We start from the raw sequence: 20,671 nt of genomic DNA on the forward strand, positions 1-20,671 counted from the left end.
GGTCGCAAACCCATTGTTTTTTAAGGCTATTTGTCTTAACGAAAAGCCTTATAAATATTATTATTATTATTTAAAGGTGATAATAAATTGCTAAATAGCAATTACAATATTATTGAGCTTAAAAATTGCCTTAAAAAATTTCTTTGAATTTTCTAAAAAAATTCAAGCTTAAGAAAAAATAATTTTTATTTTTATTTTTCAATTTCTTTTTCACCCAGCTGACATTGATAAAGTTTATTAAATTTAAACACTACCTACTAAATAAAATACAGAACTGTAGTAAGAAGTTAGAACAATTTATGTTAATTAAATGACAGACAGTGATATTTTTTGCTAGATAAGGAGTCTATTCATTTTTGTTCATGGCAATTCAAGTAAAATTTAATTAATATATTTTTTTCGAGCTCAAGAAAAGGATGAATCAGATCGGATTCTTCCTTTTATTTCCAGCACTTATTTTCAGTTAGCAATTAAATAAAATTAAGATTTTAAATTAAATTTAAGAAAAAAAAAGAAATAAAAAAAACTAATTTTATTATATCTGAATAGCTAAAAAAAATTAAGAAACTCTTATCATTAAATTAAAAATAAAATCATTGGCTGTGAAAAAATACAATGTGCTATATAATATGAAGTCATCAGCTGTGTATATTTACATGACGTTATGTACATTTTTAAAGCATTAATAGATATATCTAAGCTCTTTCTTTCAATACATAATTTTTATTTAAACCAAGTTCTTGATTGTCAAATTTTTTTCGAACCTGTCTGTTGCGGAGGTAGTTTTGCTCTTGGTGGGACTTAGTGTTTGTTGATGGTGCTGATGGACAGGAAGTTTGGATCTACTCGCAGCCGTATTGGCTGGAGTTTGTATGAAGACATTTTCTGAGGTGAGAAGGTCAGTCTTGACTCTCCTCGCTCCAATTGGCGAGTGCATTTCCATATCTAAACACTTTTATTGTCCAGATTGTTCATTCAATCAATGAAAAGAAAAAAAAAACTCTGACGCATTTCACAAATTGATTAGGAATATGTATTGGCACGAGAGCGCGATAAGACACTTGATAAGCTTTTGTGCATTTTCCACAAACTCTGATAAAATTCTTATTTTTTTGTGGTTTTTCAAACTAATGGTCTTTTACACCTTCTTTTCAATGTATTTAGCATTTGAGCACAATTTTCATTTGAATTTTCTCTTGAAAATATATGAAAAAAAAAAAGAAATCGTTGTTTATATATGCAAATTACTATGTGATAATCACTAATTAAATTCACATGAACAAGAGAACAAAAAAATCATCAATTTCATCTGTGTGTGGTGCTAATTGGGTAGATTTTCATTGATTTCTCGCCACATTTGGGTATATACAATTTTCTCAGTGTTCCCGAGATGAATTTTATTTCTCATGGTCTCACTTTGGCACTTGAAACTCACACTGTGAGAGTCCTTCACTTTTAGCGATGATTTAAGTATCGAACTTAAAGGTCACGAAGATTGGGGAAAGTGAATAATTAGAGAGACATTTTTATACTAACTACGCGGAATTCCTTTTTAGAGGAGTAATAGAGCAACTCCATTTGTTGCTGACGAACTGAAAGCCAATGGAAAAGTCAATCGAATTCTTTTCCACTACCATGGAGGAACTTATTTCAGTGTTTTCTCAACCTATTCCCTCATGGGGTTTTCCAGCACGACTAAAATACATTTCCAACCGCCACCTGCTCTGTGAGCTCTCGCATTAATTACACACACACACCTAGCTCATGAAAATTTCTTATCAGTCAACCATGTTAAATTTTTTTATTTGTTGCTCGCAAGAGTACCCCCCGAAAAAAAATGATGGATCGTTAATGGATCAATGAGGGAAAGGTTTAGAAGAAATGTTTTATAGTTTTCAACGAGCAAAAGTTTGGCAAACACTGGGACATGCGTTGTAGCAATGCGCGAACTTGGAATGCAGAATCTTCTCCCAGCATAATCCTCCAAGGGCTTCAAAGGGGAAGAAAATCTCTATAGGGGTAGTTAAAGAGAGGGGATTTTTTTTCATACTGCATACCATCACTAACCTGCCTTCAACTAAAATGTATTCGTTATGGAGATGAGAAAAAAAAGTGAAAACGGAAATAAATTTTTAAAATGAGATTTTAATGATGGAATGATTTTCATTAAATTATGAATTTTAGTTTTTAATGTTTTGCTGGCAATAAAATTTTTAATGTGCAGGAGGGATGAATTTTCATTCAATTATGCTAACTATAACAGATTAAAATTTCAAAAAAAGAAATAAAATATTTTATAGCATCTTGTTTATTTAATGCATCCTATTTAATTTTATTGCCTTTTCTGAATTTTTAATTTAGGAATGCATGAAAAATTAATTTGAAATTATATTGATTTTATTAAAAAAAAAGAAACGTTAGGATCGTTATTAATTCAAAAGGTAAATTTTTTTTATGAATTAGTAAAAAGATTTATTTTAAATTAAGGGCCATTTTCAGCGTAAAAAATCTTCTAAGATGTTTCAATGTTTAATTATTTTCTTCAATTAGAATTAGTTAAAGGAGTTTATTCGCTCCTGTATGGAAAATCTCTTAATTGTAAAAACAAACGTGATATTCACAATTTTCCAGAGAATCAAAAGAGAAAAAAAGAAGCTACTGGAAACATTTGAAAAGCCAAGAAAGATTTGCCAAAAAATGCAAACAATGACGTCACTTATTGAATTTTTGGGAAAATTTTTCATGGTCTTTATTCCAGCTGAAACCAGTTGAAAATGTTCTTTTTTAAACAATCTTAAATCATTTTTTTCTCTAAAAGTTCTACGTATTTTCATTGTTTCATTGAATGACGAATTAGCCTATATAAAAACGAATTAATTCCTTTTAGAAAATATTGTTTTTTTTGAACATTTTTTTTGAATAAAGTTATTTGACCTAACTCAAATTAATTCAACAAAGCATTGAATTTTCCCAAACTCATATGTATATAGCGGGTGAGAAAAGCAGCATTATGTACAATAAGCTTTTGCACATTATATCAAAAAGTTTAATCAATAGTAAAGAGCATTCTTGAGCCGCACAGACAGAATGCCATCGCGGTACTTCTTCCGTGTACTCGTGGTTTCGTGTTTTTCTTCTGGGGCTCCTCTCTCACCAACCACGATATTTTCTCATGATTCTCGAGAGAATCTGCACACCGTAAATTCCATCCATATATACCCCGTTGTGTGGGGTCATTAAAGGAGAGCCGCACACATCAAAAGCCATCAAGTAAGCGCGTCTATTCTTTTTAGAGGTCTTTCACTTCTTGTGCGCTCAAAAATGTGGTTCAATTGACAAAATGAAATGTTACAAAAGCCATGCGAGAAATTGGGAAATAAATTGCTCCAAAATCGATGCGGTGTGGGTCAAAGCGTCAAAGCAGTGAGAAAGAGCTTTTGTGCCGAAAAAAAAGCGAAGCAACACCATTTATTTAACTTTTACCGATGCGATGAAAGAAAAGTCGAATTTTCCAAAGAGAGTTTTCTTTCTCTCTTTAAACTTCTTTTTTTTCTTTGCGAAAGGAAAAGTCACTTCACTTCAATTGTCGGCAATACACTGAGCAATTTTTGCCGGAAAATTCTTTTGAGTTTCTTGGGGGAAATCTCCAAGACAACACACAGACAAAACTTTGTGTACACATAAGTGGGAAAAATCGGCAGCTTGCTTCTCACCTATGCAGTCTCTCGCGCTCAACTGACTCATGGTAACCGTAAAGACCATAACAAAACGGTGTGTAGATGAATTCGTTAAGTAATATTACTTCTTATATTTTTTCTCTAAGTGGTATATACCTGTGCAACAATAAGACGTGTGAGAGACGCGCATGAGGTGCGAGAGAAAATTGTTTGATGTGGGAGGGGGGAAAACGTGCCCCCCATCATTAACAATAAATTATTAAATAAAAATTGCAATAAAATACGATCATATGCGAGTCAATTGTGAAAGTTTTCATGGTAATTCTTTATTTTATTTTCACAGATTAATTGTGCTCCAATGCTCTTCTCAATGAAATTCACGCAGATTAATCCCCCCCCACCACTCCTTAAACACACATACAACCTCATTAATTAAGGGATTATATTCGTTGATAAACACAACTATATGCAAAAGAAATCACTTTTTTTTCACTTGAGAAGTAAGTTAGACAATTGCGTGGGAGTTTGTAAGAGATTTGCATGCGGATTGTGAGAATTTTTTTATTTATTTCAGTGACTCTGTCACACGAATTGAGATTAAAATAAAAATATGCTGAAATATGTGAAAAATACTTTGTCGCACTTTAGCACTGAAAACCAAACTAAATATCCAACTTGAAATGTATTAAAACATCAGGTCGATTACTTTTGGTTTCGTTCCGATTCGCTGCTCTTTCTCTCTTTCTCTCGCAGTCTGAATAAAATAAAATATATACACTTTGGTGGAAATAATGGGAGAACGCAGCAAAAACATTGTACACAGAATTGAAAAAAGAATTCCCCATTATTTCATAGATTTGAGATCAAATGCATTTTTGTTAAATTTCTTAGATTTTTCTAAAAAATAATTCTTTTTAGGATCATTTATGCTTCTAAAAAAAGTATAAGGATTAAAAATAAATTCGTTCACTTTCTTCAAATAAACCTTGCACTGAATTGATCTACCAATCAGAACGTTAAATTACGTTTCTTTTAAAAGTCTATTTCAGCGCAAGATTTAAAATATGAGCATAGATCATAAAATAAAATCTACGAAGCTCTCATCTCTGTATACCTTCCACTCTGGCTCACTTCAAGCTCACTGCGGGTGAGTCATGGCAATGATTATGCAATTAAAAAATATCTCGACGGCTTTCGCGGTAGAAGAGGGGCTGCGAACAAAAAAAAGTACTCACGTTATGCTATCCCTGGTCCCAGGCTTGGAGCCGTTAACGCGCAAGAGACTGCTCCACTCCCGCAGAAGTTCTCCTCCCTGTGCCTCAAGCTCCGACCACAGTTGATTCTCATCCATTGAGTGCAGTGCCGAACCACTGCCACCACTCCCATTTGATTGGATTTTCTCCACCGAATCCAGGCTCGATTGACTCTGGTAGTCAATCATTAGGTCATCCGATGCAATTGATTCGCACGGTGAGAGTGTGTCCAGAGACTCAGAGCGTTGTAGACGTCGTGGCGCCTTGGGGGCCTGCTGGGGTGGGCCATTAGTGAAAATCCTTTGGCCCGATTGGGTCATACTTGCTGCCAGATCGCCCAAATTTTCCGTTGAATTCACCTCTTGCAGGGTCACTGTGTCTGCTGTTGAAACTTGCATGTTTGATGTGGTTTCTGTGCAAGAAAGGAAAAGTAAAAACAAATTATGAGATTGATTCCAAAGTTAATTTTCCTACCAATTTTATTATTTTTTATTCACTTGAAATAATAGAATTCTAGTAAAAATTATTGAAAAAGTATTATTTCTATTTAACGTATTTAACACAAAATTAAAAATATTTATTAAAAAATATTAACAATATTTGATTTAGCTTTATGATTTTCTGCTTATTTGCTAATTTGTAAAGCTCAATATTGGATTTATTTAACTTTTTGGGGATCATTAAATTTTACCATTTAAAAAAAAAAATTACATTGTCCTCAAAGGGTTGAAATATATTTTAAGAAGAAAAAGTTGAAGTTCAGCAGTTCTTTTAAGAGTTAACCGTTTCTGATCCAATGATTATGATGCAGCTAATTAAAATTAATTTTGAATTTAATTGAATTGAAAAAATAACTTTAAAATCTATCAAATAGGTCCTTTTATGGCCAGAACATGCTCCTTAGTTATTAGGGATCCAATATTTTTAATTTAACTACATAGTATGAAGCGCAATCCTTAAAATTCATCAATATCGTAACACAGTACCCATTCTGTCATGAAAGGGTTAATAATAATTTTAATAAATAACTCTAAATATTCTCTTGAAAATGCAAAATAATTTTACCAAATTAAAATAGTAAAATTACAATTTTTGGGAGAATAAATTTGGTCTGTGAGTTGATTTTTTTTTAAATTCACAAACCAGAAAAAGGAAATAATTCACAAACACCATAATTTAGTGAAAAAATATGGCCCTCAGCGACCATAATTTTGGCACAGTGAGGCATTTTGCGGAAAATCCAACCACACAAATTAAATCCACTACAGCCTAGGGGTGTGTTTGTGTGGGTAAATGTCCTCTAATTACCATTTTGCGGCACAAACTCTACAAATCACAAAATATGTTGAAGCATTGCGTGGGAGTAACTTTGGGGTTATAAAAAATGTACATATAGGTGAAATTAAAATTGATTTTTGACTCCAGATTTAGAGATAATGTGCCAATGCGTGACTCTTTTAAATTGAAATGAAGATTGATATCTCCAAAATAGAATATTCTCATAACAAATGGTATTTTTGGGCGGATAAATAAATTGGGTTTTATGTGGGATAGTCTGTTTTGAGAAAATTCATTTAGTGTTTGACTTTTTGTTTTTGCCCTGAAAGCAAAAAGTAGGAAAAGTCAGAAGAGGTCTCTGAATTATTCCTCAAAAACAGAGAGTTTTAACAGAAATGCTTGTCCAATATTCCGAATCAAGAATATTCTTTTAAATCTAAATATTCTTAAGATTTTGTAAGATTTTTGAAACGAATATTCCTTAAACTTTACAAGATTTCTCAATTTTTTTATCCATTTTTATTCACAAAATGTTTAATTAAACGACTTGAAAAAAATCTTTCACAGCTATCATTAAAAAAATCTCATCTTAAATATAAAAAATCAATGAAAAGAATAATTGCTTTAATTCTTATTTCTTCTTTTAAAAATCTTTGCAATTCTTGATACAAAACTTCCTACAACTTCCAGAGTCCTGCCTGAATCCTCTTTAACTCGTTCTTTAGTTAAATTCATAGAACAAAATAAATACTCACCATTTTTGTCTGTAAAGACGAGTGCTGGTTGATCTGCAATTTCATCATCAATGAGGAAATCCCTTCCAGCTTCTGAGAGTGAAAGAGAATTAGATGCATGCGTGGGTGTTCCAATCATTACGGGACTAATAAGATTTATATCGTCTAATTCCGGTGAAATCTCATCGATATCCTTCTCCATTTCCTTCGAAATGTGCATCCCTTCGAGGGATTTTCTCTTGTTGACACTCTTCTTCATGAGTTCATCTGTGTCTGTGCAACTACTGACCAGACTATCCGTTGGTGATGTTTCATCATCCAGAAGGACATCACTCACTGCAGCAGCCATTTCTGCAAATTGCGTATCCTCGCGCAGAGCTAGAGATTCCTCCCGTGGATTTGCATCCCTACCAAGACGATAGGGCGGAAGGTAGTCAGCTGCCGAGGAGAGTGTGTGTGGCTGATCGAGAGTGAATGTGATGGATGTGATGTCGTCGTCTCTGATAACAATGGACGATACCCTCTGGGGTTCCTTGCTGTCGTCACTGCTGCTCAGGCTGAGACTGCTGAAATCCTTATGGGCCATTGATTCCCCTGCGTGTCCCCACGATGCACGAGAACTTCCCGGGGAAGATTGTTTGCTACTTGGTGAGAAGTCCTTGATAGCTTCAATTTGGGATAATTTCTTCTCAGATGCCGCCTTGTCGCGGAAGAGTTTCCCCTCTTCACCATCCTCTTCGAGACTTTCCACATCAGATGGGATTGATGGTTTCCTCGGAGGAGATCCATGATCACGATGGAATTCACGATAATTTGGCTGATCAATGCGGATGAGGCCGTTTATGGGAGCTGGCTGGCGGGAAGCCTGTTGTAATTTGAAATTTGAATTTGATGTTAATTTTTGGGGAATTGTCACTATTTGAATTTAAATTATGGCCGTTACCTGAAAAGCGCTAGGAAGCTTCGGGAGCACAAGGGGTACAATAGTTTCATCTGAGAGGGAATCATCGAGGTCACGCACTTGGAATGTGTGACGTCCATTCATGATAACTTCGAGATTCCTCTGACGGACACGTGCCTTCCTTCCTGCTGATGTTGCTTGGCTGCTGGCATAGCTTGATATTCCCGAGTCAAGGGATGTATCGCGACTGGTTGTGCCGGCAAAGAATGAGCGTCGGCTGTTGTTGAGTGCCTGCTTCGCTCCTTTGGGATCCATGGGGCGTGTGTTGTTGAGACTAATGGGCACAGGAACTTGAGGACGCGGTAGTTGAGCTGTATGTAGCGTCAATTTGGTGACTGAGGGGGTAACCGCCAGCTGTGGCGACGGCCGAACACTGCCGGGGAGAAGAAAGTTTTTCAACCATTTGATTGACCTTATGGCAATATAATTTCTCTGTGACCACACTTACATGTCATTCGTGTGGAAAGCCGTCCGTACGGTGGTGGTCTTTGGCTGTGGCTCGAAGAATGCTGCTCTCAAGTTTTGTTGGTGCTGATGAATTGCCGCTGCTGCTATTTTGGGATCCTGCTGATTCGTCACTTTCTGATGCATCTCATTGATCTGTGTGGTGGACGATCGCTGTGCCGATGCACTCTTCGAGCGACGTTTATCTGCTGTTTGTTCACAGAAAACAATTTTATAATTAGACAACTTTTCAACAACACCGGCTGCGATCGATTGACCATCTTGGACTGAAAAGCAAACCGAGAAATTTCTTCTTGTTTCCCTCTGGGTTTTTCTTTTTCTCATTTCCCACTTCTCACTTACAAGGTAAAGATATATCTGATTTTTTTTGCCATATCTGCACGAGATGATTGGTAACATCGAGGCTAATGCACCCATATGGATTTATGCTTTTATCGGGGCTTAATATCTCTATAATGGAGAAAATTCAATCATTTCTCTTACCTATTGCATTGTTGTTGGGATTACTGTCGAAGTCTGCAATTTTCGGTGTCAATCCCGTCGATGCAGGCCTCACAACATTACTCTGGCGAAAGCCAAAGCGATTGCTTCTGTAATTTGTCCCGGCCATCTCCTTTTTCGGAGCTGAAAGTCTCGGGGTTGACCTTCCAGTTTGAACAGCTTCGTCAAGAGAATTTGTCGATCCTAATACAATGTATGATTGAAAATAGCTTCAATTATTTAGGTCAAATTACTCAAAATATAATAGACTGCCTGTCTATGCTGATCGTCGCAAAATAACTCCCCGTGAGTGTTGCTTTTAGCATATCATAATTTAAATGCAAGACATGAGAGTTGTTTCATAACATACGCGAACTCACGTGCCAAATCGCGACTTTCTTCTCTTTTAGAGATGCCGAAGCACGTGATGAGCGCTCATATATGCTTGAAAACGCCGAAAGATATACATAATGTTGCGCAGAGAAATAGTTTTTTACTCTTTGAAAGCATAGAGGTGGGTTGTTTTATGCTCAATTATTACAAAATTCAATACAACGTGTAGAGAATAATGAGTTTTATTTGCCCAGACTTCGTTGTGATTTTATGATAAAATATTGAAAAAAGAAAGATATAATTTTCTTAAGAAAAAGAAGATTTATTTTTTCAAATAAAAACCAAGAAATTGATTCTTCATCTACTTAGCGCAAGATTTAACTATTTAAATTCCATTAAATACTACCACAAAGTTCAACAACAATTTAATATAAATTATTTCTGCGTTTGAAAACCCGAAGCAATTTCTAACCCAAGTCGTGCTTGTTAAAATATATTAAACCGCGATAACTGCCGCATGTAAATTGGAAGAAAATGCCTCCTCGGGCTGTTCTTGCCTCGTGGCAGAAATTATTCCAACCATTCCGACGCCACAAGAAAGGTTCATCACGCAAAGTAAATTTCTATTTATGCCACCTTCACCCATTGCATTTAAATTTACATCTTGGCAAAAAAGCTCGAGGGCTTTTTCCGCAACCGCCAGTTCTCACCTGAATTGCCATTCTTGTCGTTCTCAATGAGATTGGATTTGAGCACACCCCGATTCCCTATCACAGTCACTTCCGCATCCGGCTGAATCTTCTCCTTCTCCTTAGTGCCAGCATTCCCATTCTTCTTTCCTGCCAGTGTTGATTTCTTGCGGAACCCAAAGGACATTGCTGTACCTTTGGTTTCCACCGTACCATTGCCACGTTCCTTCTTGCCGCCTTTCTTGCTCTCCGATTGACCCTGTTTGCAAAAGTGAGAGAAATATTAAATAACCGACAGTTTACTTGATGAAAGGTCCACTCAATCATGGTTGAGATGTGGTGGAAGGAGGATGAGCTCCGAGAAGGAATGTGAACGATTGTTCATGACTCTTTGCCATTTAAACGTGAATTGTGGCTCTTCCCCGACCAGACCACTCAAAGTGGAATGGAAAAAGGTAGATGATTTCAATTTAAATCTTAAATGTACATATATAGTTCCATTTTCTTTGGCCACACCAGACAAAATACATATTCAAGACATTTCTTCCAACTTCTACAGTACCTTGCTAAATTTTAGGAACGTGAAAATTAAACGCTTTTTAATTAATTGAGGACTTCTGGAGAGCGGTTATAAATCTTATAAACAAAGATTTTTGAACTTAATTTTTTTTAGAATTCTTTGTCTAAATGTTTATCAGATTTTAAAATATTTTCTAGACAAGAATTTATTTAAAAATATATTTTAATGTTCAAAATTTTTAAATTAATTTTTATGTTCATGTTAATCATGAAACATAAATTAATTTTAAATAAATTTCGTCACAAAATTAAAAAAATGTTTTCCAATAAGAATTGATAATAGAATATCAATTTTCTATTATTTTTTTTTAATATTTGATGAAGATCATAACAAAGAATTTTTTTTAGTATTCTAAACAATTTAGTAGAATCTCATAAAACAAATTTATTTAAAAAATGAAATTTTTCCTACTCTGATCGAATTTAATAAATTCTCCAAAGCTTCCCATTTTAGTAAGACTTTCATCAGGTCCTTAAGTAAAATGTTCTTTTTTTTTTTAAATATTTTAAAACATTAAAAATATATTTTTCAATGGAGAAATTCAACATTTCATCAAATTCAATGAAATCACAAGAATAATGAAATTTTAATTAAATCCCACAAATAATGTCGAAAGCTGTGCAAAAATAAATAAATTAATCAATTCTTTCTTCTTACAAAGACTGAAAAGAATTATTATTGTCATTTTAGAAAAGTTCAACGAAAGTCCCGCTTCCGTGGAAATTTTTCAATCAACCATTTATCCATCATTCTTCTTACCAAGATTCTTACAGATTTATTAACCCCATCGTCTCACTTTATCATCCACTCATGGTAAATGATGTTCATTCATCATCTAATGAAGACACGTCGTATGTAAATTGTGTAATGGAAAGTACATTGAAGTCTTCGCATGGATAAAATATTTTGAAATTATGCAAATATTGATTTATTCACGGTTAGAATCTCTCGATGCGTTCGCAAAGAAGTCTCTGCGTCTGTTTGCGACGTGCTCTTTCTTCGTATGAATCAATCAATAGAGCACGTATGACTCATAAGGGTCATACATGTCAATTTTTCCCTCATGGAGCATTGATATACATATGTTTTAATTGGAAATTATTCTCATGTGGCAGGTTCAAAGAATGTAAGTAAGAAAGGTGCGGAGACTGCGTGCCGAAAAATTTGAAATTCTCACAAAAGAGAGATTCGTGGATTGTGAAACAATGTATGTGATTATAGGAGGGAAGAAATCTCGTCAATTTTTTCTACCAAGTTACCGTTCGAGGGCTGCATTGTAAAACCGGCTAAGTCGGTTCGGAGCTCACACCGACTTAGCCGGTTTTACAATGCAGCCCTCGCGTTGAGACCCATTTTTTCCATCATCATCAATTCTCCACTCATTCACTGTGAAATTGTAACAAAGTGTAAGAGATTTTTGAAATTTTGCACATCAATTAAAATACTCTATTCTGTAATATTTAATTTTCCGCGTGTTTCTTTGGGGTTTTTTCTCTCTCTTGTGGAGTATATATTTAAATTAATTCGGTATTTTCCATCATTGGAAAAGAGAGAGAGAAAAAATCATTCGAGTGTTGAGGAAATGAACGAATGGGAGTCATAAGAGAGGAGAAAAAATCATCGTGATCTGGATGAAAATTTCTTGAAATCTCTCTCACTCATCTGCTATATAGAATTCCCTATGTATGGACGTTTTGGGTTACATAAAAAGACGGTTACGGTGAGTTTAACATTGCAAACGCTTCATCAACTTTAGCTCCAATTCTCATTTCATCCACTCTATGTAATTTTAAAATTTCCAAGACAATTCTTGCCCCGCAATAGGAGGTATAAAATACCATCAAAAGCCATGGAACGTCATACAATTATTTCCATCTGCTTACACTCATTTTCTATCGCATCTCAAATGCGATTTCAATTGCTGCTCAGCAATTTATAAATTATATTATAACAATGAACGTCCCATTCTTTGCATCAGTAGACAAGACTGGTTCGCAGCAGAGTTGGTTAATCTTCCCCGCGCGGGGAGCTTCGTATCATGATATAATTTATGCTAAACACTTCCGGATGTTGATATTTTTCTGGTAGTGATGCTGCAACAATCTCTACCGCCAACGATACGTAACCTCCATTCATTTAGACTTTCAAATTTATGCTGATTCTTGCACAAGAACAAGAAATTGCATTTAGCCAGGTTTTGCCATTTCCGCAAGAACTTCTCGCCATAACAATAACCCAAAGACTCGGAGGAGAGAAGAATACTCATCATCAGTTACCTTTGACCTACATTTTCAACTATATAATGAAATCATCAATGAATTGGAAAGAAAATATTCCAAAGAAAGTTTTCCTGTGTACTCGAACTTTGACTTTTCGCATGCTTCCCAAAAAAGATTATTTCCATTGAAAAGAGCATATTATATTGAGAAAATATTGGTGAAACTTTTTTTTTCTTAACTTTAGAAGCTAATTGGTTTAGGAATTACAAAACTTTCGGAGGTGGTTTTTGGGGGGCTTCGATCAACAATCGCTACAATCATGAAGAAATTGAAAATTGTAAAGCAATCAAGCTAATTTCTACACTCAAAGAAATCAATATTTGAGAGAAAATTTTCTGTTGGGAACGACTTTTGTGAATCACGATAGATCTTGTGAGATTTGTAAAGGAGAGATTTATGAGATTTGTAAAAGATTTGTGCATGGATTTATGTAAATATCTATACATGGTAGGAGATTTTTGTTTAAAGATTTTGAGGATTTATAGTTTCTCCAGCTTTTTGGGATAAATGGGAGCTTTTGGAGCTTTTCCAACCCACAATTTTCCTCTTGAAAAGCGAAATGTAAATTTTTCTTCAAAAGTATTTTGTAATAAATAAAGAAAAGTCAAAAATTATAGAAGGTTCAAATTTATTTATGTCTACAGCTCAGTTTTACGTCTGTTTAATCTAAAAATTTGAACATAATTTTTCCGAGTGTATCAATTTAAATTCAATTTGTTCATTTCTTCAGAATTTTCTGGATGAATCTGCAGTATGCTCGATAAACGCACAATGTGGTGCTTTTTCAGAGCACTCACCTTTTCTTCCCTGACCCATAAATTATGCAAAAAAAAATTCACAAAAACCCACTCTCACGGCAAAATTATATAGATGTTTCGTGGACATAAGAAGTTGATGGAAATATCTTAATCAAAAGGTAATTTTCTCAGCAGAGCGGCGAATAAATTGAATCAAAATTTGACTAATGAGGTGCTGGAAAAAGCTCATGTGGTTTTTTTTTTAGTGTGTTGTTGGCTGTTTTTTCTGTGTGACAATTTGAGAAAATCTGTAGACAATAGTGGTATGAAAAAAAGGGCACAATGCAGTGAAAAGTGATATGAAAAACATACGGGGGAGCTTATGCGTTGGCAAACCTACATTGCGAGTCAATGAGAATATTCTCTTGTGAATCCAATTTATGCTTGCGGATTTTTTACAGCTCTCTGGCTTTTTTTGTGAAACATCGTCAATTATGCATTGTGTTGTCTTTTCGCTGGCGGCTCTTTTTGTGTGCCATCAACTTTTACCAATGAAAGTTTTATGATGTGCATAGGAAAAAAAAACAGACTATGCACGCACATTTTAGAATAGATTTGCAAGGTGATTTTCAACGAAATTATTATGTATTTTCACACAATATTTCTTTCGTTTTGCAAGAGAAATTAGACAGATGTGGAACTTTTATGGGAATGAATTTTGGAGGAATTTAAAAAATGATTTCTAGAAAATCTTTAATGCTTTTTATAGTTTGTTGGACCGTTATCAATTAAATCAAATAGTTTACAAACTTTAAGATATTTTTTAAGATTTTTCCTTAAAGCTCATAGTTTTCCTTTTTTTTAAAACCGCAATAATTTTGTCGCAGTGTATGGCGGAAGGGATTGAAAACGTGGTTGCGGAGATGAATTAAAAAAGATGGAAGTTTACCATGTTATCTGTAACGTCGTCCTGAATTTCGTCCTCTAATGCATCAACAAATTCCTCAAACTCAATTACATTTTGGCATTCATCCATATTGATTGAATGCCACCAAGAATAAATAATTTACGGTTGTTTCTTCTGCACGAGGCAATGATTGAAAAGTCCCGGAAAATTATCACTCTCAGACACTTTTTTTTTCACTAAAGCGCCCCTTTATTTTCCTGATGAAAATTTCAAACAAAATTCTCAGAATTTTCCAATTCTCTGTTTGCTTCACTAAATAAAATTTGCACTAAAGCCACAAAATACACTTCTGGGGCACAAAAAGTTTGAGAAATTGAGTGTCTCCCAGTTGGAAAATGCGTATTACGTATCTAGCCGTGGTGAAAATCTGCAGGACATTTGCAAGGCCGTGAATTTTCACTCTGTGCGGGGGAAATCAATTAAGGGGAAATTTTGAGAGAGAAATTTCATTTTTCTCATCAATTCTCTAATGAATTTTCCACACATTTTCCACAACACATCTTCCCACCAATTGGTAGCACCAATTTCACAATGAAATTCCAAATGATTTCCTCCAGTTTATTCAAGTGAAAATTCTTCTGCAAAGTCAGCCTTTTTAGCTCCCTTGTAGACACTATATATCACCCTTCCATCCACGCAGACGCGCCTTTTCCTCAATGGCGCTCTTTCAACCCTCCAACGAGATTTCACTCCCCACAAAATCAATACATAGCTCAACGACATCTACCCTGGAAAAGTTTAGCTCACCTCATCAATGCACGAACCGTCGAAACTCCCCTCCGAGATGGCCAAGTGTTGGGTGCTTCCGAAGCTATGATGTGACTTTCCGGTGGTAACCCTCGATATGCACTTGCCCATGGGAGAGGAGGCTTTCCCACAACTGGAGAACGATGAATTCTGGCGATCTGGATTGATTTCCTGCAAAATTTACATATGCAAATTGGGCGTTACGATGGAGAATCAATGCAGAAGCATGATGAGCAAATGAGGGAACATGCAAATGCGAGTAAGGGAAAATACCCACGTGCCAGGAAAGGATAACATTCTCATCGTTCAGGAAAGTGCTTCAGTGCGTAATAGATTGACCTGTTTGATGATCAATATATTCAGCAAAAATATACTCTGGGAGCACTCTGTGTAAGTTTAGTATGAGAGATTGATTATGTGAAAATTTAAGAAAAGCTGTGAAAATTCTAATTAGGGAACAACCTCTACTAAATCTAATTTTAAGTATGTATTAAGATTTTTCCATGCAATAGAGTATTTTTTAAATTTATTATTTTTGTGAATTATTTTCTTTTCAATATTTTACAAATAAAATACAATTTATAATTTATCTTTAATATTTAAGAAAAAAATTCTTGGCAGTAATTTTGATTGTTTTTCTTTCGTGTCAAAACATTTCCCTTCTTCAGAACTTTTAAGCTCATTTTTCGAGCTTTTAACAATAATTCACCTACATAATGAAGCTTTCATTTCGCTTAACTTTCATTCTATTTACCAAAAACGTATAATATTGACATTGTTGCAAAATCATCATCATAAATATTTCAAATATTCTGCATATGATTGAATGTAATTTAAACCCACCACCACATTGCACGATTGATCTAAATACTGTAAAGTATTGAATTTAAAGTATTTGCCAGAACTATTTATTAACATATAGTCAAATTTGAAATATGCTGCATAACTTCCCCATATATGGGATAAATATCTATTAAATTTGCTCTTTATTCCTCACGAAATAAATTTCCCGCTCGACTGAAGTCTTTCAATCGTCGTGCGGTCGTTTCCTTTACTGGATCAAATTTCTATATAATAGCCACCCAAAAGCACTGTGTGGGAAAACCACAAGACGCAAAGTCGTGCCGTTTTCAGCTTCGAACCAGAATGCATTTTAATCAGGTGAAATCATTTTTGAATTTATGCGAAAGCATGCAGAAGTGATGTAAGCAATAAAATGCTCAATAAAATCCTCAAAGAACAAGCATCTCCGCGATGGCATCTCTGCACAAAGGAGCAGTGACGTGGAAACTTGGGCAGAAAAAGATGCTGGAATAATTGCTTGTTGTACAACACTAATCAACGCACTAATTCAGCAATTTATTCTCTCCCTGAGCAATTGGTAAAATGAGTAGGAAGATGCACTGGGTGCAATTGCCTTGTGGAAATGCGGATGGGCATTTCCGATGGGTTTCATGTGATTTTCTTTCTCTCCTTTATAGCGCAGCCTGCATACACATAGGGTGCAATTATCGAAGACAAATATAGGATGAGAAATTGCATAAAATAGCACACACAAGAGATGAAGAAGCTTTGCTTGCACACATAGCACAGGAACGGGATGTTGGCAAAAGAAGCAACTCTCTCGAAGACACTAATGAGCGTGATCTGAATAATACATCCCCATGAAAAGTGAGATGCTAAAGTGAGTATTAAGTTGTTAGTTTACGATGTTCAATATGATGATGGTAATATGAGTGGTGTACAGAAGAAGAGCGACGAGATAAGCATTGTTCTGATACATGATTTTTATGTGATTTTTCTGTTAACCACGACCTAGAAGAATATTTGCAAGAAAATACTTCAAAGGGTAATTAAAGTTTTATTAGAGAACCATTAAATAATTGTGTCATTTGCAAATACTTTTAATTTATTCGAATCATTAAAAAAAACTCTTTTTTTTGCATAAGATAGCAAAGGAGTTTATTCATTTTCATATTATGAAATATAACCTTTCTACAGGATTTTCTGAAAGATTTTTATTTGAAAATTTTGTAAATTCTTGTGCGAAAAATTCCCATAAAAACTGAAATGAAATAGCGATGAGGAAAAGAAATTTGTTGAAATATTGCAAAGAAAATTATGCGTTTTTCGCATCAGAATCTAACCACAGATGGAAAAAATAAAAAGAAAACAATAAAAAATATTTTAAACTTTGTGTGATACGTATGTGGTCCACGAACTAAAAGCATTAAATAAAAATAAATGAAATGAAAAATTCGATCTTTAAGTCAGATTTTGAGAAGCTTTTTCTTCAAACAAAAAAAAAGAAGAAAAATTAGCCACGCCCCTATTGTACCTAACATTGCACTTTTGTGCGTTAAGCATATGCTTCTACGATTTTATAACGATTCTAACTTATAGAGCTTTTCTTTAAAAGCTCCTTTTGTATAAAATTTCACGATCTGAGAGCATTAAACCAGTTTTCTTACCAATGATAGGTCAATTTATGATTAAAATATGAGCTATCAACCCCACTTTATCTAGATTTTCTTAAGCTTCGTGTATACTTCTTATGCTGCTCACATCTCGAGTCAAAAACAATAGTTGTTATATTTTTTCCACCAAAAAGCAATCTTGGATGAAGAACAACTATTTCGCTAATTAGATATCTGATACCAACATCTGTTCATTTTACTATTATTCAGTGCAATAAATCCTCCATTGTGTTGCCAATTTGGGCATCTTTCGCGTTGAAAATGAGCATTAAAATTACATATTTCTCCCATGCGAACAATCTATACTACACCAGTCACAATTTCTCATTCATCTCCACGCACATTCATTTTTTTTGCATAAGAAAATACAAGTAATTATTTCCACGTCATAAACACTTATAGAGACGAGTTGCGAATGCTGAGCAGGGAATTTACATTGAGTGTTCTTACTATACGGAGAAACAGGAAGAAAAAATTAACTCTTATGTGCTGACTCTGTCGGAAAAATGGGATCTCTGTGAAAAAAGAGATTGTCAAGAGGGGGAAGGAGGGAGAGTAGAAAAAAAAGAAAATGGTATGAAGTGCTATTAAAAAATGAGAGAAAATTAATAATTGAGTTCTTGTGCGTGCAATTAGCGGAAGATGTCGACTTTCATGGAATTACCATTTCAACTGCAAACATTTTTGCACCCACAGCAAGTACAAAAAAAAGTGCCATGTGAAAGATGGAGAGGCAAGTGGATGATTTTCTCTTATAAACTTTCCATGTAGAACGTCTATCTGTGCAAGCTCCCAACTATATACGATTTATGGTTGGTATAGTGGTTCGTATTATTCAATTAAGTACTCCTCTTGTAGAGATTGAGAAGAAATTACCTTAGTCATATGTATGCGGGAGCTCTTTCCCAAGACTCTTCTATTGCTGGAGTTTGTGATAATTCTGTATGTTCTCAATGGGGATAGCACAACATTTAACTACTTCTTAATTGGATGTCGCTCAAGGCGAAGGCATTCTGTTGGAGGTTTGGACAATTGGCATTTTATCCCATGACTCCCATGACTCGAATTTTGATGGAGTTGTTTTTAATTTTTTTTGCTTTGTTTATGTATTCATTTTACATAAGAATGGTGCTAAATTTTGGGAAATTCTTTCTTTCTCTTGCCTGGAAATTAGCACACAACACAGGTAATTTGCCAAATGTTTTTTCCCCCGCAATTAATGCTTTTTCAAACTGTTTTTTTTCACCCAAAAGTAATGTGAAAGAATTAAAATTTCTTAACGCAACAACACGACATTACATACATAGGTAATATCGCCTACGGAGCAACATTAAACTGCGTATCAATTTAACATTTTGTCAACAGCATTTATGTCCAATTTAACTAGCTAATTTACTTAATATCCCCATTACTCTCTTGAAAAATTTTCCATCACCAGCAAATGAATTGAATGAAGTTGGTTGAATCGCCTTGCTTACTTCTTGTACATCAATTTCATTGCGAGCTCTTAAAATAACCCATAAGAGCGTATATATGTTGCGATTTTCGATTCTGCGGCAACGAGCCGGACAATTGACACGAACTAACGGGTTTCCAGTGCAGAAATCCAAACATTTAATTGAACCTGAAGAGATTTCACAATCTCCACTCACAGGTGAATTTTCTTTCTCCTGTACAATCCCACATGGGGCTTTTCACGTACACAGTGTCAAATGCTGCATTTTGGCTCCTTGCAGATGACTTCTTCGTGACTCCCCCAAATGGAGGGAGCTCTATTGTAGAAGCCCATCGACTTTTTAGGTATATATACTCGCTTAAAATTCCACTCATGCCCGGTGAATGGCGGATATAATGTAGGTGAGTGTGCCCAAAGATTTCAGCAACAGAGTTGAAAAGAAATTGTTTTGAAATGTTTCTTGGTATTCATACATTTTCTATAGGACAATATTTTAAAATTAGGTAATGAAACGATTTATCTGATAAAATCTTAATTAGGCTATTTGATAGTTAAAAAGTATTGAATTTTTTTTAGAATAGGTATAGAATAACTGTGGAGGCGCCGAGTTATATGTATATCAAAACATACTTTTAAATAAATACATCGTAAGATTATTAGAAATTAATTTTATTATTTTTTTTTATTATTTACTTATGCTCTGTTTTAAATAACTTAAAGGAGTTTATTCGTAACTGTATGGAAAAACCCTTATTTAAGAAAGCAGTCGAAACGAATGTTGTCTTGCAAAGAATAAAAAAAGTTTCAGGTTTAATCAAATAGACTTATCATTTTCCTCTTTGATTAGCTGAGAAAAGCAGGCAAATATTAATTTGTTAAAAAATGTAAAGAATGACGTCACTAAAGTATTTTTTGTCTGTACAAATTTTTTTGACTGGTGATTTAAAAAAAAAAAGAATTGACGATGAATTTTCATGCATCGGACATGAAAACAAACAAGGAGAAAAGGGAAATCAGAACTGTGACGTCATTATTTGCATTTTTGCCCAAAATTATGCTGTTTTAATCTGTTTTATTCTATTTTTTTTTTTCAATTTTCACAAGAAAACTTTTTTCAAATTCTTTTCATGTCTCAGGAGAGTCATGTTCCATAGAGAAATGAATAAACACCTTTATCATTAATTCTGTTTATTTTATAATCAATGTTCATTTTATCATTTATCATCAAACATAGAAATGGAAAAAAGCACATGTTTTTTTTTTTAATGAAACTATCTAATCTATTGACATGCACGTTGTCTATAGATAAGAGAATTTAAAGAATAAATCATTCTATCTTTAATCCATGACCCATCTCAACTCTACCCAATAAGCGCGTTCGTTGGCTCTTTGGTATGTGACTGTGGAGCATATAGAAATGTTCCCATGTTCGCAGCATTCTTTTGCTTACTGTGTGTATTACCTCTCTCAATTCTGGGCGAAAGTGTTGGGGAATTGTGTTTTGAGACAATGGCATAATTATTTCGTCTAAATGTACCGCGTGTGTGGGTGTCCATCA

The 20,671-nt window shown here is 34.5% G+C and overlaps 1 protein-coding gene and 1 long non-coding RNA gene across 19 annotated transcripts in view; one reads left to right on the top strand and one right to left on the bottom strand.

Annotated features, from left to right (window-relative positions):
* The window catches only part of LOC129793453 (uncharacterized), a 29,420-nt gene that overhangs the window by 7,621 nt on the left and 1,128 nt on the right, over positions 1–20,671 (bottom strand). For 9 of the 18 annotated variants that reach the window (XM_055833471.1, XM_055833470.1, XM_055833469.1 and 6 more), the window contains exons 2-8: positions 15,181–15,351; positions 9,892–10,129; positions 8,852–9,052; positions 8,352–8,556; positions 7,886–8,276; positions 6,964–7,807; positions 4,913–5,342 (exon numbers count right to left, since the gene is read on the bottom strand). In XM_055833471.1, the coding sequence (XP_055689446.1) occupies positions 4,913–5,342; positions 6,964–7,807; positions 7,886–8,276; positions 8,352–8,556; positions 8,852–9,052; positions 9,892–10,129; positions 15,181–15,351 (2,480 nt within the window). Of the gene's footprint in view, positions 1–4,912; positions 5,343–6,963; positions 7,808–7,885; positions 8,277–8,351; positions 8,557–8,851; positions 9,053–9,891; positions 10,130–14,415; positions 15,109–15,180; positions 15,352–18,533; positions 18,558–20,671 lie in introns of those variants that run through there. The other 9 variants (XM_055833484.1, XM_055833482.1, XM_055833479.1 and 6 more) reach the window with 6 other exon arrangements.
* On the top strand, positions 11,832–17,437 carry LOC129793459 (uncharacterized). The gene is made up of 2 exons (XR_008750921.1): positions 11,832–12,170; positions 16,662–17,437. It is a non-coding gene; the product is annotated as an uncharacterized LOC129793459 (long non-coding RNA).

The sequence above is a fragment of the Lutzomyia longipalpis genome, chromosome 3, assembly GCF_024334085.1.
Source record: "Lutzomyia longipalpis isolate SR_M1_2022 chromosome 3, ASM2433408v1".
Lineage (NCBI taxonomy): Eukaryota > Metazoa > Arthropoda > Insecta > Diptera > Psychodidae > Lutzomyia > Lutzomyia longipalpis.